At 43.0% G+C, this 20,294-nt stretch overlaps 1 protein-coding gene across 1 annotated transcript; it reads left to right on the forward strand.

Moving 5' to 3' along the window:
* The first annotated feature begins 1,770 nt into the window (after window positions 1-1,770).
* On the forward strand, window positions 1,771-14,651 carry LOC310703120 (cytochrome P450 2K1-like). The gene is made up of 9 exons (XM_083495201.1): window positions 1,771-2,029; window positions 3,354-3,516; window positions 4,326-4,475; window positions 4,827-4,987; window positions 5,515-5,688; window positions 9,346-9,493; window positions 13,131-13,315; window positions 13,686-13,827; window positions 14,211-14,651. Exons 1-9 carry the CDS (start codon window positions 1,847-1,849, stop codon window positions 14,396-14,398), a joined length of 1,494 nt encoding a protein of 497 aa, XP_083351327.1. The 5' UTR covers window positions 1,771-1,846; the 3' UTR covers window positions 14,399-14,651.
* Window positions 14,652-20,294: the final 5,643 nt, after the last annotated feature.

Below are 20,294 nucleotides of genomic sequence, written 5' to 3' on the forward strand. Positions count from 1 at the left end.
TAATCCATTGCACAGCTTTGAATAGTTGTGGAGAAGAAGAAAAATCAGAGGGATTGTTTAATGATTTGCTAGAAACATTATGTAACATAATATATGGGCTGTTCATTGCAGTTGGTAGACACTGTTGTTGACCAAACTGCACTGTAGTTTTGTTGTTTTTGAAGAAGTCTTTTAGACAGTGTTAGCCTTTGGGTTGCCAGGTTTTCATATGGAGGTTTTTGCTTTTTTTCTGTTTGGCTCCAGAGGTCTCTAGGCCTTGGAGCTCTGTTCAGGGGCTGAGCAAGGGGGTGCAGTGAGGGTGGGCCACACCGGGTGACATCCTGAGGGAGGGTGACACTCTGCATGTGTATCCCTGCCCGCGACTCCCAAGCCTACGCCTGTCGGGGCCGCTGGCAAAGCGGCAAAGCTCCCCCCTCCCCCGGCTCACTGTAGGCTTGGGAGTCATGGGTGGGTTGCCCCGTCATCCAGGAAAAAGCCTTGCTCCACAGATCGCCTGCTTGCCTGCTTGGTGCTTCGCTTCCTTCCTGCTTGGGCTGCGAGGGGCGGGCAAGGGAGGGGCGTCGGTGGGCCATGAGAAATGCCCCCTCCCATCCACCTGCCAGCTAGTGACTGGCCTAACTCCTTCCCGACTTTTCTGCATGCACGGAGCAAGAGCCAGGCCCTCGTGCCTGTAAAACAAGCCCTCTGTAACATTCCAGAGAAACCAAAAAGAAAAGTCACTGTTTTGAGCTCGTCTCTCTTATGGATGCAACGAATAGTTTTGGCTACAACCATTATAGAATCATAGAATCATAGAATCATAGAATTGGAAGAGACCACAAGGGCCATCGAGTCCAACCCCCTGCCAAGCAGGAAACACCATCAGAGCACTCCTGACATACGGTTGTCAAGCCTCTGCTTAAAGACCTCCAAAGTAGGAGACTCCACCACACTCCTTGGCAGCAAATTCCACTGTCGAACAGCTCTTACTGTCAGGAAGTTCTTCCTAATGTTTAGGTGGAATCTTCTTTCTTGTAGTTTGGATCCATTGCTCCGTGTCCGCTTCTCTGGAGCAGCAGAAAACAACCTTTCTCCCTCCTCTATGTGACATCCTTTTATATATTTGAACATGGCTATCATATCACCCTTAACCTCCTCTTCTCCAGGCTAAACATGCCCAGCTCCCTTAGCCGTTCCTCATAAGGCATCGTTTCCAGGCCTTTGACCATTTTGGTTGCCCTCCTCTGGACACGTTCCAGTTTGTCAGTGTCCTTCTTGAACTGCGGTGCCCAGAACTGGACACAGTACTCCAGGTGAGGTCTGACCAGAGCAGAATACAGTGGCACTATTACTTCCCTTGATCTAGATGCTATACTCCTATTGATGCAGCCCAGGGTAGAAAAACGCCTTTGCAATGCTTTGTTCTGATGCATGGCCTCGCCTTTAATGAAATAATGCGCCCCCTCCTAGCCATGGTGGCGGTGCTGGGACCAGCCAGGCAGCGCCATTGGTGCCTGTGGTCCTCAGGGGCTCCATCCTGCTGTGGCGCTTGCCATCTTGCCTCTCCAGAAGTCCATACTGCTGCACTTTCAGAAATCCATCCCTGAATGCAGTTCAATGATCACTCCAAAGAATTTCACAATGCTGCCCTTTACTCCACTTATAACAGATTAATTTTACACATAATCTGGGTGACAGATCTGCATCCAGGTTCAAGAGAGTTTAATAATGGTTTAATGTTTAGCTCGAGACGGTACCTGGCATAATATATATGCTGCTCACTGCCGTTGCAGGACATTGTCCTCAACCAAACTGCACTGTAGCTTTCATTAGAACCACTGCAAAACAAATTGCTTGCTGAAACAAAATGGATTGGACGGAGCCGATTCCAGCGTTGTTCCTCTTTATCCTTATGATTTCCTTTGTTTTGAAACTGGGCACTTTCTGGAACAAGAGCTCCCAAAATCTTCCACCAGGACCAAGGCCTTTACCTCTCATTGGGAATCTCCACATCATGGATCTCAAGAGGCCTCACAGAACCATGTTAAAGGTAAAGCTTCCAGTTCTTCCCATGGCAAGGCTGAAGGGTACTGGGGCAGCCCAGTCAGCAGAGCGGAGTAGAAAATTAGTATTATTATTATTATTATTATTATTATTATTATTATTATTATTATCCCACTCTGCTGACTGGCCCTCTGCCTGGTTCCCTGTAGCCTCACTTCTCGCAATGAGGGAACCGCCAGAAGGCCCTCGGTGCTGGACCTGAGTGTCCAGGCTGAACGGTGGGGGTGGAGACGTTCCTTCAGGTATACTGGACCGAGGCCATTTAGGGCTTTAAAGGTCAGCATCAACACTTTGAATAGTGCTTGGAAACGTACTGGGAGCCAACGTAGGTCTTTCAGGACCAGTGGTATATTGTCTCGGCAGCCACTCCCAGTCACGAGTGTAGCTGCCACATTCTGGATTTGTTTCAGTTTCCAGGTCACCTTCAAAAGTAGTCCCACATAGAGCACATTGCAGTAGTACAAGCAGGAGATAACTAGAGCATGCACCATTCTGGCAAGACAGTCTGCTGGCAGATAGGGTCTCAGCCTGCGTACCAGACAGCTGCGTTGACACAGAATTGACCTACGCCTCCATGGACAGTCCAAAATGACTCCCAGGCTGCACACCTGGTCCTTCAGGGGCACAGTTACCCCATTCAGGACCAGGAGTCCTCCACACCTGCCTGCCTCCCCCCCCAAAAAAACAGTACTTCTGTCTTGTCAGGATTCAACCTCCATCTGTCAGCCACCATCCATCTTCCAACCGCCCCCCGACACTCACACAGGACCTTCACCTTCAATGGTTTTTATTTAAAAGAGAGGTAGAGCTGGTTATTATCCGCATACCCCACAAGTGAGAGCCCAGGGGCCTGAACACTCATCCCCCAACACCACTTTCTGGACACGCCCCAGGAGAAAGGAGCAGAACCACTGTATAACAGTGCCCCCAGATCCCAGCCCCTCTAGACGGTCCAGAAGTATGTCATGGTCGATGGTATCAAAGGCCACTGAGAAATCCAGCAGAACTAGGAAACAGCTTTCACCTTAGTCCTTAGCCGTCCGGAGATAATCGAGCAGCACAACCAAGGCAGTTTCAGTTTCATGATGAGGCTGGAATCCCAAATGGAAGGGATCCAAATGGTCTGCATCCTCTAGATGTTCCTAGAGTTGTTCAGCAACCACCCGCTCAATCACCTTGCCCAAGAATGGAAGATTTGATACTGCGTGGTAGTGAATGCAGTCTTGGTTCTGTCAGAGACGATTTGCATTAATATACTCTTTAGGTATGCCAGAACTCTGTTTCTCAATTTTTCTTCTGTTGAATTCCAGTTGTCAAAGCAATATGGCCCTGTCTTCAGCATCCAAATGGGACCCCAGAAAACTGTGGTGTTGACAGGATATGAGACAGTAAAGGAGGCTCTGGTTAATCAGGCGGACGCATTTGCAGACAGGCCCATTGTTCCAATGTTTCAAGAGCTTGCACAAGGCTTTGGTGAGGCACCTCCCTTTCTATTGGAACTGGTAATGCTTGCAAACACACACTGGTCCCACCTGGTGAACACAATCTGTTCCCAAGAAATGGTTTATAAGATGAGTGTTTGCAAAGCAAGTCATCGAAATCCATTGTTTCTTGTGGGGGAAATCCTTGTGAATTTTTCAACCCACCTCAGTGCCTTTGACATTGACAGAGCATCTGCAGGCATTAGGCTGAGAATGTGTCACAAAAAGTGTCACCTGTGGATTTCTGAAGATCAAGCTAAAATGTTAAAAAGAGTAGACCAGGGCAACTTTTTTTGGTCTTGACTTTCAGTGGCTCAGTCGGGCTCTGTTGAAGAAACAAAAATGGAGACCAGTTAAAGCAAACCTTTCCCATTCCCACCTTCTTCCCAACAGTCATATTGTAGAGCTGGGGGAGAAAGAGACAGGAGGATTGTGAATAATAGGCACACAGCAAAGTAATTCCACACACCAAGGGGAAACTGACTGACCATTTTCTGCCCCAGCCTATATAGAGACGAAAAAGAAGGAGGCATAATGGAATACAAAATAACAAGCTGAGTTCTGATGGGATGCCTGACATGTAAAAACTCCACTCCACTCTAGCCTACACTTTATAATGAAAAATATTGATCAATGGGTTCTCAGGTCATGCTCTGATGACACAGCTGCCAGCTCCAAAGTCTGAATGGGAGAATAGCTGGGATCCATTCTCAGTTCCATGAAAGAAATGCAGAACACAATTTATTGATATTTTTGTACAATGGCCATGCAGACATGAAAGCTTTCCTCCCATCTCTTCAGGTGTAATTCAGTCTAATGGTGAAAACTGGAAAGTGATGCGGCGGTTTGCTTTAAGCACATTACGGGACTACGGAATGGGAAAGAGGACCATAGAGGACAGAATTGTTGAGGAATGCAGTGTCCTGATAAAGAAATTTGAATCTTACGAAGGTGAGTTGGTGTTTTCCTCTGGTGCATAGCTATACTAGCATAGTTTAAAGGTGCCAAGACTATTGCGTTACATATTCCTAACTTCCAGAAGCACAGATTCCAGGGTTCCCTGCAATTGGTCTGTTCCTGTAATGTGCAGATTGCACTGCAATAACTCCTGTGACATCCAAGCATTTCTTAGCCCAGCTATGGCAAAATCCAGGGGAAACAGGAAACAGGAAGTTTTCTCCTGGCTGGTAGAAAGCATCCCATAGCATGTCCATTCTAGGAATGTTGTACTTGACTCCTATGTGTTTTACATCCCACATTTTTAAAAGAGTATTTTTGTTTAACAGTCATATTTATGTATAGGAAACCCATTTGAGACCACCACAATTATGAATGCAGCTGTTGCCAATATAATAGTGGCCCTACTACTAGACAAGCGATTTGATTATGAAGATCCCACATACATAAGACTTCTGAAGTTGGTCAATGAAAATATCCGGCTCGCCGTAAGCTTTTCAGTCACGGTAATCTATTTTTTACAATTAAAACAAACAAACAGTTGATTATAATAACAGTGTATGCAAAGTGGGCTGGGCTACCTGTTTATTGTATATAGTTCAGGGTTCACTACAAAACACAGAATATTGATATCTTGAGAAACCTGGTGCTAATTCAAAATATTTAGAAAACTCACACGGTACAGTCATCCCGTAACTATAATAACGTCTCTTTTGCACACACACTTTCTGGCCTCATTGCCATCGGGACTCCAAGGACAAGGAAGAACATGTGATTGTTTGTTCCATGATGGCTCAGAAGGGGCCTCCAAGGGCAGATCTTCCTCTCTGAAGGCAAGAGAACTGCCATACCCTATTATTCTGGGGTTGCACATAAATTATGCTATGCTGAGGTAGCCCATCCCCCATTCCAAATGCCACTCAAGAGTTTTGTTTTGTATTTGGGCAGTCATGCTCTGAGAGACCCAGCTGAGAGTACAATACTGAGTTTTTCTAATGTCTCTTTTTCTATTTTCACATTTTTATCCTTTCAGCTGTATAACATGTTTCCTGCTCTTGGTTTTCTTCTGGGGGCTCCTAAGACTATCAAGCAAAACAGAGATGAGCTGTTTGCCTTCATAAATGCCACCTTCATAAAACACCTCAGAGATTTGGATGAAAATGACCAGAGGAGCTTTATTGACTCATTTCTTATCCAACAGCAAGAGGTAATGGAGTTGGCCCAGAATAAGCGTCGACATTTTCAATTTGTGTTTGCAAGTGAATGCATAAGGAGTAGTCAGGAGGTCTCACTTCAGAAGGGACCAACCTGGCATACTTCCTCCCCTTTCCCAATAGTCAGCCATTGTTAATGTGTTACAGAAGTTGCCTCTGCAGGGGCAAAGGTTGTGTGCTCACCAGCATTTCGGGGGGGGGGGAATCCCTGATCAAGAAAACAGGAAATCATAGATAATTATGCAGTGATGAGAGGTAATCAAGTCATAAATATTGGTTGCCAGACTCCCTTTTGATACAAGGGACGATGGGAAAATGCCTCGTGTGCTCAGAAGAAGGCGTTCTTCACACTGGAGGAGGTAGGAAGCTTTGAGGGTGGGGAGGCATCTCAGAGCAAGGAAAAAACATTGGCCCATGCACTGACCAATCAGCCTTAAATTAGGGCTTCAGTTCTTTTAACCATTACTAAGACTGGAAAGAATATGAATTGGAGTTTCTGCTTATCAATTAATTAGCACCCTGAAAAGGAAACAGGTGGTTGGGTGATGACAGAGTTCTAAATAACAGGCTGGAAATTATTTCTAAAATCTTAAACTAATTACTGATGAGTTTGAAGAGTTAAAGCAGATATACAGGCCTGATGTGCTGGTCCCATGGGTTACCCAAGAGGCAAGGTCCAAGTCTGTGGTCAAAGGCGCAACGTGGAGGCAGTCCGTAGTAGCTGAAGCTGGTTGCAGGGCAGGGAGTCGGGTGAAGTCAGGAACAGGCATGCAAGCAGGGAGACAGGGCTTGTCACGAGCTCAGGCAGGAAAGCAGGACAGGGTTCAGGCAGGAACTAGCAACCAACAATGTTGCTCCTGCAACTTGAGACTGGGGCTAGCCGGCTTTTATCTGCCCCGAGGCATAGGGCGGCCCCAATCCTCTGGTGACTGGCCTGGAGGCGAGCACTCCTCCTGCAGGAACTTAGTTCCTTCCTCCTCTCTGCCCTGAGCCTCTGCAGCTCAGAAGAGGCTTGACTGTTTCCGGACCCAGAGGCAACCTCAGCTTCCTCTGACGGGGCTGAGAGTGGAGTACCTGCAGGCAATGGGTCCTCCATCACCTCAGGAGCCAGAGCAGACTCAGCTGATGCCTGTACCTGAGGATCCAGCACAGGTGAGGACCCTTCAGGCTCAGGCCCCAGCCCTGGCTCAGCTGGTTCTGGAGGTGGGGAATCCTGTGCAGGCTGGGATCCCTCAGTTTCAACCTCCGAGTCTGAACCCCGGGCAATCACACCTGAATTTGCTTTTAACTTTCAATCTACATTGCCTGTAAAACTGTTTTCTTCCTTTCTGTCCCGTGCTGGGAAATAAAAGTGAATTCTATCTGCATCACAAGGGCAGCATAACGGAGACGCTCAAGTGGGGGGTTGTTTCATAAATCAGGCAAAAATAACTGACTCCTTCATTGCTTCTTGAAAATATATGAAAATGCCATAATGAACAGTTAGCACAGTTAAGAGATGAGATGTGCAGAAAGTTTGGAGAGATTTGATCAGAGATGCAATTGCAGATGAAATAATCTATAGAACCTGTGGGAAAAGAATTGGACTTTTCCCTGCCTAAATGGAAAACAACAGCTTTACAGCTGTATGAAGGGATGAAACAAATAAAAGAGGCTGTTGTGAAAATCTGAATATTTTGAAGAATAGTTATATACATAATTCACATACAGAGATGCGGAATACTACTTTTCTTCCTTTGCTTTATTTTATTTTTTAGCTTGCTTTTTCTGTGAATTTTAATCATTGTTAGTTCTCTGTACCTTCTATTTGTATGTATGTTTTGTTTTTTGAAGTTATATATTTTGGATAAATGAAGATACCCTCAGGAAGGAGACGGACCAAAGATGGACATCTGTGTGAGATGCAGAGAGGGTCCCTCAGGGTGGGAAGCTGAGGAAAGAGGTGGGAACTGGGAGGGTTCACTCTTCTGGGTCTGGAATAAGGGTTAAGGTATAAATAATAAAGATCTTAGAATTATTATACTTCCCCTTTCTTTTTCTTTTCTCTTTTAAAAAATTCTCTTCTTTTTTGGTTTCTAGTTTGTCCTGCTGCAAATTCACAGCAGTCTGAGACTGAGCCACTTTTAGATAGGCAGAATGGCCATTTGGGAGAGCAGTTGTACGATAGGAGGGGAAATGGTAGAAAGGAGAATTATGGGATGCTAAGATCCAAGTTTTGGGCAAGTACTGTTTTGTGAGAGAACTACAGCATAGATTTAAAAAGGACAAAATATGCAGCAAAGTAATAGTGGAAATATAAGTTGTTGAAAAGCATATTTTAACATATGTACCAAATAAAGGTTCTAAACAGCTAAGAAGTTTTAATGTTATTTCACTCTGCTTTTGATCCTCTGCCTCACTTGTGAATCTGCTGGTTGTAATGTGAAACTGCATGGCTGCACCTTTGTGAGAGAGAAATGCTAGGAATATATCCCTGATAAGCAAGGACTGTGTGGATCTTAGAAAAAGTGCTCAGTATGGTGAATATCCCGAAAAACACACCACTGTTGGTCGGTGCCATACTGCAACTATTGAATGAACAATTGGAAGAACGTCTTCCTCTCTTCACTCCCTTCTGGCTCCCAGCAGGACAGGCAGGTATTACAACCAGCAACTCTATCGGTGTTACTCTTCCTGTTAGAAAGTGTGGCTGAAGGGAGTTGCAATCTCAAAAATATGGAGGGCACCACATTGTCTATATCAGTTTAATGAAACAGTTCCAGATGAATATGTGGTATTTCTGTGTCATTTTTCCAGTTTAGACTATGAGTAAATACATTAAGGACTATGAGTAAATGCATTAAAGAAGTTCAACTGAGAACCATATATGTCAGCAGAAAACAACACTTTATGGTAACGCTGATTTCAGATCTCCACAAGTGTTCGCCAGAAATGCTGCCTTCCATGTATGCAATCATAATACTGTTGCAGGTTTGTGGGGTCAGTCTGCATGATGCCTGAGAATGTTCCAACTTGTGAAGACCTTGTACCCAGTAAGGGTTAATTCTAATGGAGGAATCTATTGTTGAATCAGACAGACAAGTTTCTTTGTGAGATGAGGGCCATATACTTGTCATCTAAATACTGCCGCTAGTTCCTTTGTCTAAACAAAGGCTGTTGGCTGAGGAGTCAAGCACCACGGTTCGCATCAGAGAAGAAGGAGCTGGATTGCCAAGCTTCCCCGACCTCCTCTCTTAGCTGGTATATGGAGAACAACAGCTGTGACTACGGAGAAGCAAGACATTTTGGGGTCTTGATGCTGAGCCCCTCTATCTTATGCTCGGGTTGTATATATGTGTAAATAAACCCTATATCGGACTTCCTGTTTCTTGCCAAGGGATATGGCTGCTTCCCATGAGATAGGACACCCAGTTGTGCCAGAAATTCAAGACTAATATGAGGGTAATTTGTCCTGCTGACCCCTCCAGGGGATGAGGGGGCTGTCTCACCCACAGATCGTCTGATATCTGTCGCTCACAACACGAAGCGACTGAAGTGATGTGCAATGATATTTTGGATCATCGGGTTCAGTCAGGTATTCATTTTTATCTTTGCACATGAAATTTTCTCACTGCATTCGTTCTAATCAGTTCATACTCTTTGCAACCCAGGAGGAGAAGAAGAAGAAGACGAATGTATATTTCCATAACAAAAACTTAAAAGCTGTTGTGGCCAACTTATTTGGTGCTGGCATGGAGACCACTTCTACCACACTGCGCTGGGGACTGTTACTAATGATGAAATATCCTGAAATTCAGAGTGAGTGCTTTTCATTGGGTTGGCTCCCATTATTCTGAGATATCTTAATTCCAGTTATATGTAACTATTAGAGAGAGAAAATATTTATAATTTGCATATATATATATATATATATATATATATATATATATACACACACACACACACACACACACACACACACCGTATTTTTCGCCCTATAGGACGCACTTTCCCCCCTCCAAAAATGAAGGGGAAATCTGGGTGCGTCCTATGGGGCAAATGCAGGCTTTTGCTGAAGCTTGGGGTGCGCACCGACCCCTCTCGCTCTCCAGGCTTCAGGAAGACATCCGCATCCTAGGCAGCCCTGCGGGAGGTCCCGCAGGGTTATTAAGGCTGCGGATAGCAGCCTGCCGCCCAGCATGAGGGGCGCCCTGAAGCAGAGCGCCACCCACACCAGGCAGACATCCGCAGCGTGGGGAGCCTTGCAGGAGTTCCCCGCAAGGCTCCCCACACTGCGGATAGCAGCCTGCCGCCCAGCGCGAGGGGCGCCCTGAAGCAGAGCGCCACCCGCGCCAGGCAGACATCCGCAGCGTGGGGAGCCTTGCAGGAGTTCCCCGCAAGGCTCCCCACGCTGCGGATAGCAGCCTGCCGCCCAGCGCGAGGGGCGCCCTGAAGCAGAGCGCCCCCCTCGCCGGGCAGACATCGGCCAGCCCCACAAGCTCCGGGGACAGCAGGGAGGCACAGCGCCGCCATCCCGCTTTTCCTCGACCTGGTTCTGTTTCCCCGACCTGCTTTTGGGGGGGAAATAAAGGGAATTTTTTCCCCTTTATTCACCCCCCCAAAAAACTAGGTGCGTCCTATGGGATGGAGCGTCCTATGGGACGAAAAATACGGTATATGATCACAACAATTGTTCAGTCATAAGCTTAACATGTCAACCTGGACTCCCTTCTCCCTCTTTCTGTGGTTCTTTACATTTCGTTTCATATTCCTGCATACTCCAGATTATCTCAACATATTATTTTAGATATATATTCCAGTATATATTCCATAGATATATTGAAACTGCGGGTTTTTTCATTAATCCTGCCAATGTCTTAGTATGTTTACAGTTTGTTTGTAAATTCGTAATAAGCCATTTCCTTTGCTTTCTAAAAATAAGTATAATCTTGTTCTCCGAGTACATTTTGCCATTTCTGCGTAGTCCATTAATTTCTGTATCCATTCTTCTCTTGTCGGGACTTCTTGATCGTTCCATTTTTGAGCAAATATTAATCTTGCAGCAATGGTTGCATAAATAAATAAATTTGTATGAATTTATATAAATGGCATACATAAATAAATTTCTAAATATTCCATACTAAATAAATTTCTAGGCAGTTCTGATCTCATAATTTCGAAAAGAAAAGCTTATGGGTTTTTAAACATCATAAACATCTTTTTCAGTTCGTCATATATCATTTCCCAGTAAACATATGAAAAATAGTACTTTCTTTCTCTTTATGTTTCCAGCACATATTCAGTTTGGATTTATACATTTTAGCCAATTTACTAGGTGTCAGGTATCATCTATGTAACATTTTCATATAAACAATAACATTCTGTAAATTTTATATCCACATTTGATAAACTTTCCCATGCCTCCATTTCTATATTATTACTAATATCTACTGCCCAGTGTATCATTGAAGATTTCACTTGTTCGTCCTTCGTCTCCCATTCCAATAAGATCTTATACATTATGGATATCACTTTAACATTACAGTTTAACAGGTCTCTTTCTAGTTGTGATTTTCGTTCCCCAACCCGCCGCTTCATATCCCTTTTAAATACTTCATTCAAATGATGATATTGTAACCATGTTGTTAACATCTCTGATAAATCTTTTTAAAAAATTAATTTACCGGTAAATTCTCCAAAAGTGAAAGCCATAGTGGTGTTTTGGTCTCCAACAGGTTTTTATAATTATCCCATACTCTACACATTTTTTTCCTGATTATATGGTTTGTAAAACCTTTATGTACTTTCACATTTTCATACCGCAAGTAAGTGTGCCAACCAAAAATATTATCATGAGCTTCCCAATCTGAAATATGTGAATTATTCAATAACAATCATTCCCTCAAACAGAATAGGCAAGGTGCTTCATAATAAAATCTCCTTATACTCCTTATATTATCCTTATACAAATTTATATTCTTGCTCTTAACCACACACCCAAATATTTAATCTTCTTTTCACTCTTTAAGATGGATAAACTTTGTAATTTATTTTTACTCTCATCATTCATATTTTTTACCAGGAGTTTGGTTTTATCTTTATTAATTTCAAGACCTGCTATTTCTAAAAAATAAAATAAAAAATCTTTTCCAATGCCTTTGGGATTGGCTCTATTGGTTCCTCAACTAATATCACCACATTAACTGCAAAAGCTATTATATTATATTATACTATATTGTATTCATATTGTCTCTTTCCCGCTTTTATTCCCGCTTATTTTTTTTATTACATCTTATTTGTGCCAAAACTTCTAAAACTGTTATAAACAATGAAGGTGACAGTGGGCAACCATGTCTACTTCCTTTAGTTATTTTACAATTCTCAGTCAATACATTACTTACTGATGGATCAGTATATATTGAGTTAACTCCTTTTATAAAACTGTCTCCACAAACCATATATTCCAAAGCCTTAAACATATAAAGTCCCAGGAGACATTGTCAAATGCTTTCTCGGAGCCTAAATGCTTTCTCTTTTAATACAGTTTTAAACATATTAGCTAATATGTCTACAAACGGTTTATAATTGTTATCCAACATCGAAATAGGTCGATAGCTCAGTTTTTTCTTCTTTCTCCTTTATTTGCCAAGCTAATAGTTTTCCTGTTTCTTGGAGGCATATAACTTCCAAGTTTAACTTCTTTACAACGTGATCACTTTTATTCATTTAGTCTTATTATTTTGCTTATTTACATTCCCAGTTAGAATTTTCAAAGCCATCTTGTTCCATAGTTATTTCTCTTTCACCTCCACCTCAGTTGAATCTTCCTCTTCCTGTCCAAATGCTCTTTCTCCAGCTAATTTTCCACCATATTTTCTCCAAAATTTGTATGGCTCGGTAGGATCACGGAATATTTGGTTTTTACCATTATATGTAAAAGATACCACTTCAGGATATTCCCAGCAGTGATAATGTAATAATCATCCTGGATGAATTGCCCTACATCAGTAGATCAGGTTAATGGCTAAAATGTTTTTCCTGTTTAAAAAATACCAGTGTCACATTCTAGAGTCTAAGTATGTGAGTATATTCCCTGTTTCTTTTGCCTCTACCTCTGTTGACTCTTCCTCTTCCTGTCCACCTTCCCTTCCAAATGCTCTTTCTCCAGCTAACTCTTTCCCATATTTTCTCAAGAATTTGTCAGGGTCCGGAGGATCCCGAAATCTTTGTTTTTGACCTTTATATGTAAAAGATACCACTTCAGAATATTCCCAGCAGTGATATTTTAATAATCATCCTGGATGCATATCTCTCTCTCAGTATATCAGGTTATTGCCTCTGGAATTGTAGAACGAGTCTGTGGCAATTTTATGCTTCAGAGATTAATTTTTAAGTCAAAGACATAATCTGAGCAGAAAAATGAATGCTTTTCTTTCTTTCTCCCCCACCCCCCCAGTAAAGGTCCAAGAAGAAATTGCAAAGGTTGTTGGATCTTCTCAGCCAAGGATTGAACACCGAACAAAAATGCCTTATACAGATGCCGTGGTCCATGAGATCCAGAGGTTTGCCAATATCATCCCAACCAACCTGCCACATGCCACGACTACAGATGTTACCCTCAATGGCTACTTCATTCCAAAGGTAATCATTTTGATTGAACTGTTGCCTACTAGTTACAATATATTTTAAGGCTTTCCTGGGAGTAAGCCCCTTGGACTTCAGTGTGGGTGACATCTGTGCAGACTTGGATAGGATTGCACTGTAAGCTTTCAATCTACCCTTCGGAAGGTGTCAGGCATCAGCTTCAACCCGTTAAACAGATCTCAGTGGGAAGGAGCACAAGGTTGGAAAAGAAACCATTTCTAGTGGGAGATCATGATTTATACATTAAAGTTTGTCAAATTAAAGACATTTCTCAGATTAACTCAAATCTCATTTCTCCTACACTAAATATTTATTGTACCAGAGGCATACACTTTATTTTAAAATGACTCTTGCTTTGCCTTTGCAGGGGACTCACATCATACCATTGCTGTCCTCTGTGCTGCAAGATGAATCTCAATGGGAGAAACCACATAAATTCTATCCTGAACATTTTCTTAACTCTGAAGGGAAATTCGTAAAGAGAGATGCTTTCATGCCTTTCTCTGCAGGTAACTTTTTTTAACTTTTGTGTATATCTGCATAGTGTGTGCTTAGTCAATGGGATTTTTACATGCATGGAAAGTAGCCTATTGTGCAAAGGTAAGAATCACATCAGTTCCTGTGGTCATTTCTGCCACTAGATCTGGCCACCATTGGTGTGCGGCCCCTGGAATGTTGCTCACCAGGGAATGTGCCCCACAGGCTGAAAAGACCCCCCCCCCCCCGTTTTTCAGCCCAGCAGGATGGCTCGTATTGGGAGTTCATAATTCTTTTAAGATGGGCACAGTGAGCTGTTATTTTATCTCTGCATTTTAGTCTGCTTTAAAGTATTTGGGAAGATATTAAGCAACTGCCTAAGCCCAGTTTCTCTGCTGCTTGTGTGTAATTACAGGTCGGAGAGCATGTTTAGGTGAGACTCTTGCCAAAATGGAGCTCTTCCTCTTCTTCACAAGTCTGCTGCAGAGATTCACCTTCCAGCTACCCCCAGGAACGTCTCAAGAAGACCTGGACCTTACTCCTGCTGTTGGGCTTACAACATCACCCATGCCCCACCAGCTCTGTGCTCTGCCACGTTTCTAAGACTCATAAGCTCCTGGCTTGCTTAGCCTACATGTGTGTGCAATGCAAGCCTTTCTTGAAACACCCCTGTTCTGCAAGGGTATTTGGGTTGAGTAGCCTAGCGGTGGAATTGGTGCATGCTTTGTCACAAATCTTGTGTTCCCCTTTACCTGCCATACTGCCAAATCCCGAGAAACTAATACTGGAGCATCTCTTAAATAAAACCTGGCCCTGTGTTCTTATGACACTTGTGGCATAGAGATCAATCAACAAATCTGGTTGCATGTATTCCCATGTTAACATATACTTTCAAAGATCTTGAAGCATCATATTCCCAGGTGGATGTGCAGAGAATTGTGATCAAGACAAAAAAGGGTCTGGAAACCATGCCTTATGAGGAATGGTTGAGGAAGTTGGGTATGTTAGCTTCTGTGGCTGCAATGTATTCTGATTCTGAACTGTATTTGTTGATGTCAGGCAATGGCTTTGTTTCCTCCAGGTTCTTTAAAAAGTCTGTCATAATAGATCTGGCAACTGGGTTTGCTTCTGGCATCTGCATGCTGTCAATTAGTTCAGTGGCTTTCTGCTTCTGGCTTAGAACAGGGATGTCCAACTCCCACGAGACTGTGATCTACTCACGGGGGGGAAATGGCAGCGAAAGTTGTTCAGCTTCTTTTAGAGAGGAAAGTTCCATTTTGGGGGTTAAGGCCAAGATTGTTGAGCCTTTTTTATGGAGAAAATCTCCGTTATTAAGGGGGAAATGTCAGACTAGAGTAAAGGGGAGATAGGATTAGTCATTCACCAAAAGATCGCTATGGAAACAATTTGCCTCACAGCCAAAACTCCGTCTTCTGTTCCAGCGATCAGCTGAAAATGGTGGGCGGGGAGAGGGGAAGGGCCAGCTGCTCTGAGGCAAAAACAAAGGAAAAGGAGCCAGCAATCGACCAGAACCTCCCGGGTATCGATCAGTCGATCCCTATCAACCTGTTGGTTATCCCTGGAATAAAACAACCATCTTCCATCTTCTCTCTGTATCTGAATGAACTTTCTCTGAGAGTCTGGATTAGCTTAAGGCTTCCCTCATCAATGGAATTCTGACTGGTCATATGAAAAACGAAAATGGTGGAAATGTGTCAAATTCAAAATCAAAACTTCAATCTCCACAAGAGGAAAAACTCAAAACCTTCTCCGCCCAGCTTCTGCTCTGAGAGGGGAGAGGGAGCTAATCCCATTCACACTGGTGTCAGTGGAAGTCACCATGGTCTCACCAGGAAGTAGAAAAAATGTCTGGTTGGTTGGTTAGTTATTGTCTTTCCTTGTTCTTGCATCTCATATGCTCTAATGTATAGAAAGATATACCCTAATGCCACCATGTTCAACAGTTTCAAGATGAAAATGAATAAAAATTATGCTAAAAAGAAAAATATTTGTGTTTTTCAATTGGAGAAAGTTCAGGAAATACTGGACACAATACAGTCGTACCTAATTAAAGTGGAATAATTTCATCTGCAAATGATTTCACAATGGTGCTCTCTACTCCCAGTCTTACAAACAAATTTACAGGTAATCCTGAGTGATGAGTTCACTGCCTTCAAGAGCATTTTAATCTGTTCTGGAAAGCATTAGTTTCTGCAAGTAAGCACCAACCACTTGAATAAACATTAAAATGAAAGGCAAATAATCCATTGTACAGCTCTGAATAGTTGTGGAGAAGAAGAAAAATCAGAGGGATTGTTTAATGATTTGCTAGAAACATTATGTAACATGATATATGGGCTGCTCATTGCAGTTGGTAGACACTGTTGTTGACCAAACTGCACTGTAGCTTTGTTGTTTTTGAAGAAGTCTTTTAGACAGTGTTAGCCTTTGGGTTGCCAGGTTTTTATATGGAGGTCTTTGGTATTTTTCTGTTTGGCTCTGGAGGCCTCCAGGCCTTGGAGCTCTGCTCAGGGGCTGAGCAAGGGGGTGCAGTGGGGGTGGGCCACACCGGGTGACATCCTGAGGGAGGGTGACACTCTGCACGCGTATCCCTGCCCGTGACTCCAAGCCTACGCCTGTCGGGGCCGCTGGCAAAACTTCCCCCTTCCCCCGGCTCACTGTAGGCTTGGGAGTCATGGGCGGGTTGCCCCGTCATCCAGGACAGGCCTTGCTCCACAGATCGCCCGCTTGCCCGCTTGGTGCTTCGCTTCCTTCCTGCTTGGGCTGCGAGGGGCGGGCCAGGGAGGGGCGTCGGTGGGCCACGAAAAGTGCCCCCTCCCATCCACCCGCCAGCTGGTGGCCGGCCTCCCTCCTTCCCTCGCCCCTTCCTGACTCTTCTGCATGCACGGAGCGGACTGGTTTTGTACTGAACCTTTTGTGAATATCTATTATAGTTGGTGAACAGTGAAGGGATCCTGTGCAGACATAGATGGAAATTGGATAACTATCAGAGGGTTGTGATTGTTCTCTCTCTCATTACAGTAATTCACAGTTTTAATAAAATAATGCCATATCAATCTGAATTGGAGCTTTTGATTAAGAGTGCAGATGCACAGATCACTTTTTAAGCCTGGATGTTCCACGATTTCAAAACAAAACCCCAGAGAATTCTCTACCTCCAAGAAAAAAAACCCCTCCAACAAAACAGATATCTAAATATGAGTAACACATGTGCATTTATTTTTAAAATAACTGTCAGAGAACTCTTTGCTGCTAGTTACATGAAGTTTGTGTCCTGCACGTCTCGAGCCGAGAGAGGGGGTGAGGAGCCGTGGCTGTGCCCTCGCCCCCCAACATGCACGCGATTCAGGCCGAGCGCTGCACCCCATTTGGGATCGGGGCCGGCAGGCAAGGCTAGGTGCAGTGTCGGAGCTGACTGAGCCCCCTGGCCATGTGCAGTCTACCTGTACAGTGGGTAGGGGGCTGCTGCCGATCCAACCCATGTAAACAGTACGCTGCATAATTGCACAACAATCAGCAGGTGAGAGGCGCTCATTAAAAGCCATTCCTCAGCTGCTCGATGGTGTTTCTGCAGGGGAATTCCAGATGAAGGACCCTCCCACCAGCCGCTCCCTGCCTTAGCCCAGCCTCTGGCCAAGTGAGCATGCAAGGCTGGAACGTTTCCTCTAACTTGAGGGAGCCCAAACCCCTGCAATGTAGGAATCTCTGCTAAAGCATCCAGGACAGGTGGACACCCAACCTCTCCATAAAAACCTCCAAGGAAGGAGAGTACGCCCCCTTCTGAGGGAAACTGTTCCACTGAGGAATAGATTTTTTAAAAGCACATTTTAAAAAGGATTTTGAACCTCTTGCAGTGCAGGGGGTTGGGCCAGGAGCAGAGCAAGGGGGTCGTGGAAAATTTTTGTCCCTCTCCCCGCCCATGAATCCCAAGCTGACAGCGAGCGGCCCCAGCAAAGTGGTGAAGCTCCCCCCCTTTCCCCTGGCTTGCTACTCCTCTGGCTCTGCTGAGATGTCAGTGGGATGCTCCCAGTCCAAGCATGGTCGAGGCCACTGGGGGGCCTGGGGCTCTGCGGAGCCTCCTTGGTTGTCATGTTGGGAAACCTTGCTTACCCCCCAATCATGGTGGTGGCGGCAGCCGTGGTGGCAGTACTGGGACCAGCCAGGCAGCGCCATTGGTGCTTGTGGTCCTCAGAGGCTCCATCCTGCTGTGGCGCTTGCCATCTTGCCTCTCCAGAAGTCCATACTGCTGCACTTTCAGAAATCCATCCCTGAATGCAGTTCAATGATCACTCCAAAGAATTTCAACATACTGCTGCCCTTTACTCCCCTTATAACAGATTAATTTTACACATAATCTGGGTGACATGTCTGCATCCAGGTTCAAGAGAGTTTAATAATGGTTTAATTTGTTTTCCCAATTTGTTTTATTAATTTTCATTTAACTAACCAAAAGTAAACAAATCAATAATACCAAAATGTCAATAAACAACAAAAAAGTAACATAAATTTCCATTACAATTCTTCATCATCTTGTTTATATCTCTCCTCTATGTACCTATTGACCTCCTTCCCTCCCGACTTCGGGCTTCTTAATAAAACTCCTTTTCCCCCCTGCAGTTTCATTATTAATAGTTTACACATTTATATCACATTTATATTAATAGTAAGATTTATATCAAACCTGCTGTGGTTTTTAAACTTCTATAATTCCCTTCAATGTATGTTATAAATTTATTCCAATCACTAATAAACTTTGTACCTTTTTGGTATCTAATTTTTTGAGTCATTTTTGCTAGTTCCACATATTTGAATAATTTTATTTGCCAATCTTTAACAGTTGGAATGTCTGGATTCTTCCAATTTTGTGCTATTAGTATTCTAGCAGCCACTGTCGCATATTGGAATAGTGTCTGGTCCTCTTTTTTAATTTCATCCTCAATTATTCCTAATAGGAAGGCTTCTGGTTTTTTAGGAAAAGTATATCTGAATATTTTTTAAAATTCATTATATATAAGTTCCCAGAACTTCATTTCTTCACAGGCCCACCACATATGGTAGAAGTTCGCATCTTTGGTTTTACACTTCCAGCAGGCTTTATTTCCTGTTTTGTACATTTTTCCTAATTTCACCGTTGTGAAATGTACATCATCTGTACATCACCTGTACATCATCTTTTCCAAATTTTCTCTAAGCGTGACACAGGCCGTGAATTTCATTCCTTTGGTCCATAATTTCACCCAATTATCATATTCTATGTTTTATCCCAAATCCATCGCCCATTTTACCATAACCTCTTTTATCTCTTCGTCTTTAGTATCCCACTCTAACAGTAGGTTATACATTTTCAATAATAACTTAGTTTTACCTTCTATTATTTCTATCTGAAATTTAGATTTTTTTTCATTTATCCCTGTCTTTTTATCTTCATTCCATACTGCACTTTGATGAAATTGCAACCAGCCTGTTAGTCTATCTTTTAACTCTTCATATGCTCTCAGTTTCCATCCGTTTTCTGTTCTTATCAATAAATCTTCATAAGTCAATCTTTCTCCTTCCATGTTTGTTTTTTTAGTAGTTAGGATATCAATCGGTGATAGCCAGCAGGGTGTTTTCCATTCCAAAAGTTTTTTGTTTTTCTCCCAAACCTCATATAATGATCCTCTGATAATGTGACCTGAGAAACCTTTATGCACCTTTTCTTTATTGAGCCACAGATAAGCGTGCCATCCAAATCTGTTGTTGAAACCTTCTAAATCTAACAAATCCGTGTTTTTAAAATTGATCCAATCTTTAACCCAACAAAGGCAGGAGGCTTCGAAATATAATTTCAAATTTGGCACCGAAAATCCCCCTCTTTCTTTCCAATCCGTAAGTAATTTAAATTTAATTCTCGGTCTTTTCCCCTGCCAAATAAATTTCGAGAGAGTTTTTTTGCCTATCTTTAAATATTAAGGATCCTCTAATCACTGGAATATTCTGGAATAAAAATAACATTTTCGGGGAGTATATTCATTTTTATTGCCACCATTCTTCCCGACCACAAAAGTTTTACCCTCTTCCACGTGTCCAAGTCTTCTTTCATCTCTTTCAACATTGTAAAATAATTATCACCAATTAAATTTATGTTTTTCGTGGTTAACCAAATTCCCAAATATTTTATTTTTTTTACCACCTTGATTCCATTCTGTATCTCTAATTTTTCTCTTGCATCTTTTTCCAAGTTTTTAGTCATCATTTTTTGCTTTAGTTTATTTAACTTAAAACCAGACAGTTTACTGTACTCCTCTAATATTTCCAAGGCCTTATTGACACTTTTTTGCGGATCTTCTAAGGATAACACCAAATCAGCTGCGTACGCTTTCAGTTTGTATTCTTTAGTTCCTACTTTAATTCCTCGTATCTCTGGTTTAATAATGGTTTAATGATTAGCTTGAGACGGTACCTAGCATAATATATATGCTGCTCACTGCAGTTGCAA

Source organism: Podarcis liolepis (genome assembly GCF_965112155.1).
Source record: "Podarcis liolepis genome assembly, chromosome: 3".
Taxonomy (NCBI): Eukaryota; Metazoa; Chordata; class Lepidosauria; order Squamata; family Lacertidae; genus Podarcis; species Podarcis liolepis.

What these genes read in the sequence shown, in the direction of transcription:
- LOC310703120 (XM_083495201.1), top strand. Translation starts at nt 1,847, where the DNA reads ATGGATTGGACGGAGCCGATTCCAGCGTTGTTCCTCTTTATCCTTATG. An exon ending in GAAATTTGAATCTTACGAAG is followed by an intron (nt 4,476 to 4,826) that starts GTGAGTTGGTGT and finishes ATTTATGTATAG; the next exon opens with GAAACCCATTTGAGACCACC. An exon ending in CCGTAAGCTTTTCAGTCACG is followed by an intron (nt 4,988 to 5,514) that starts GTAATCTATTTT and finishes TTATCCTTTCAG; the next exon opens with CTGTATAACATGTTTCCTGC.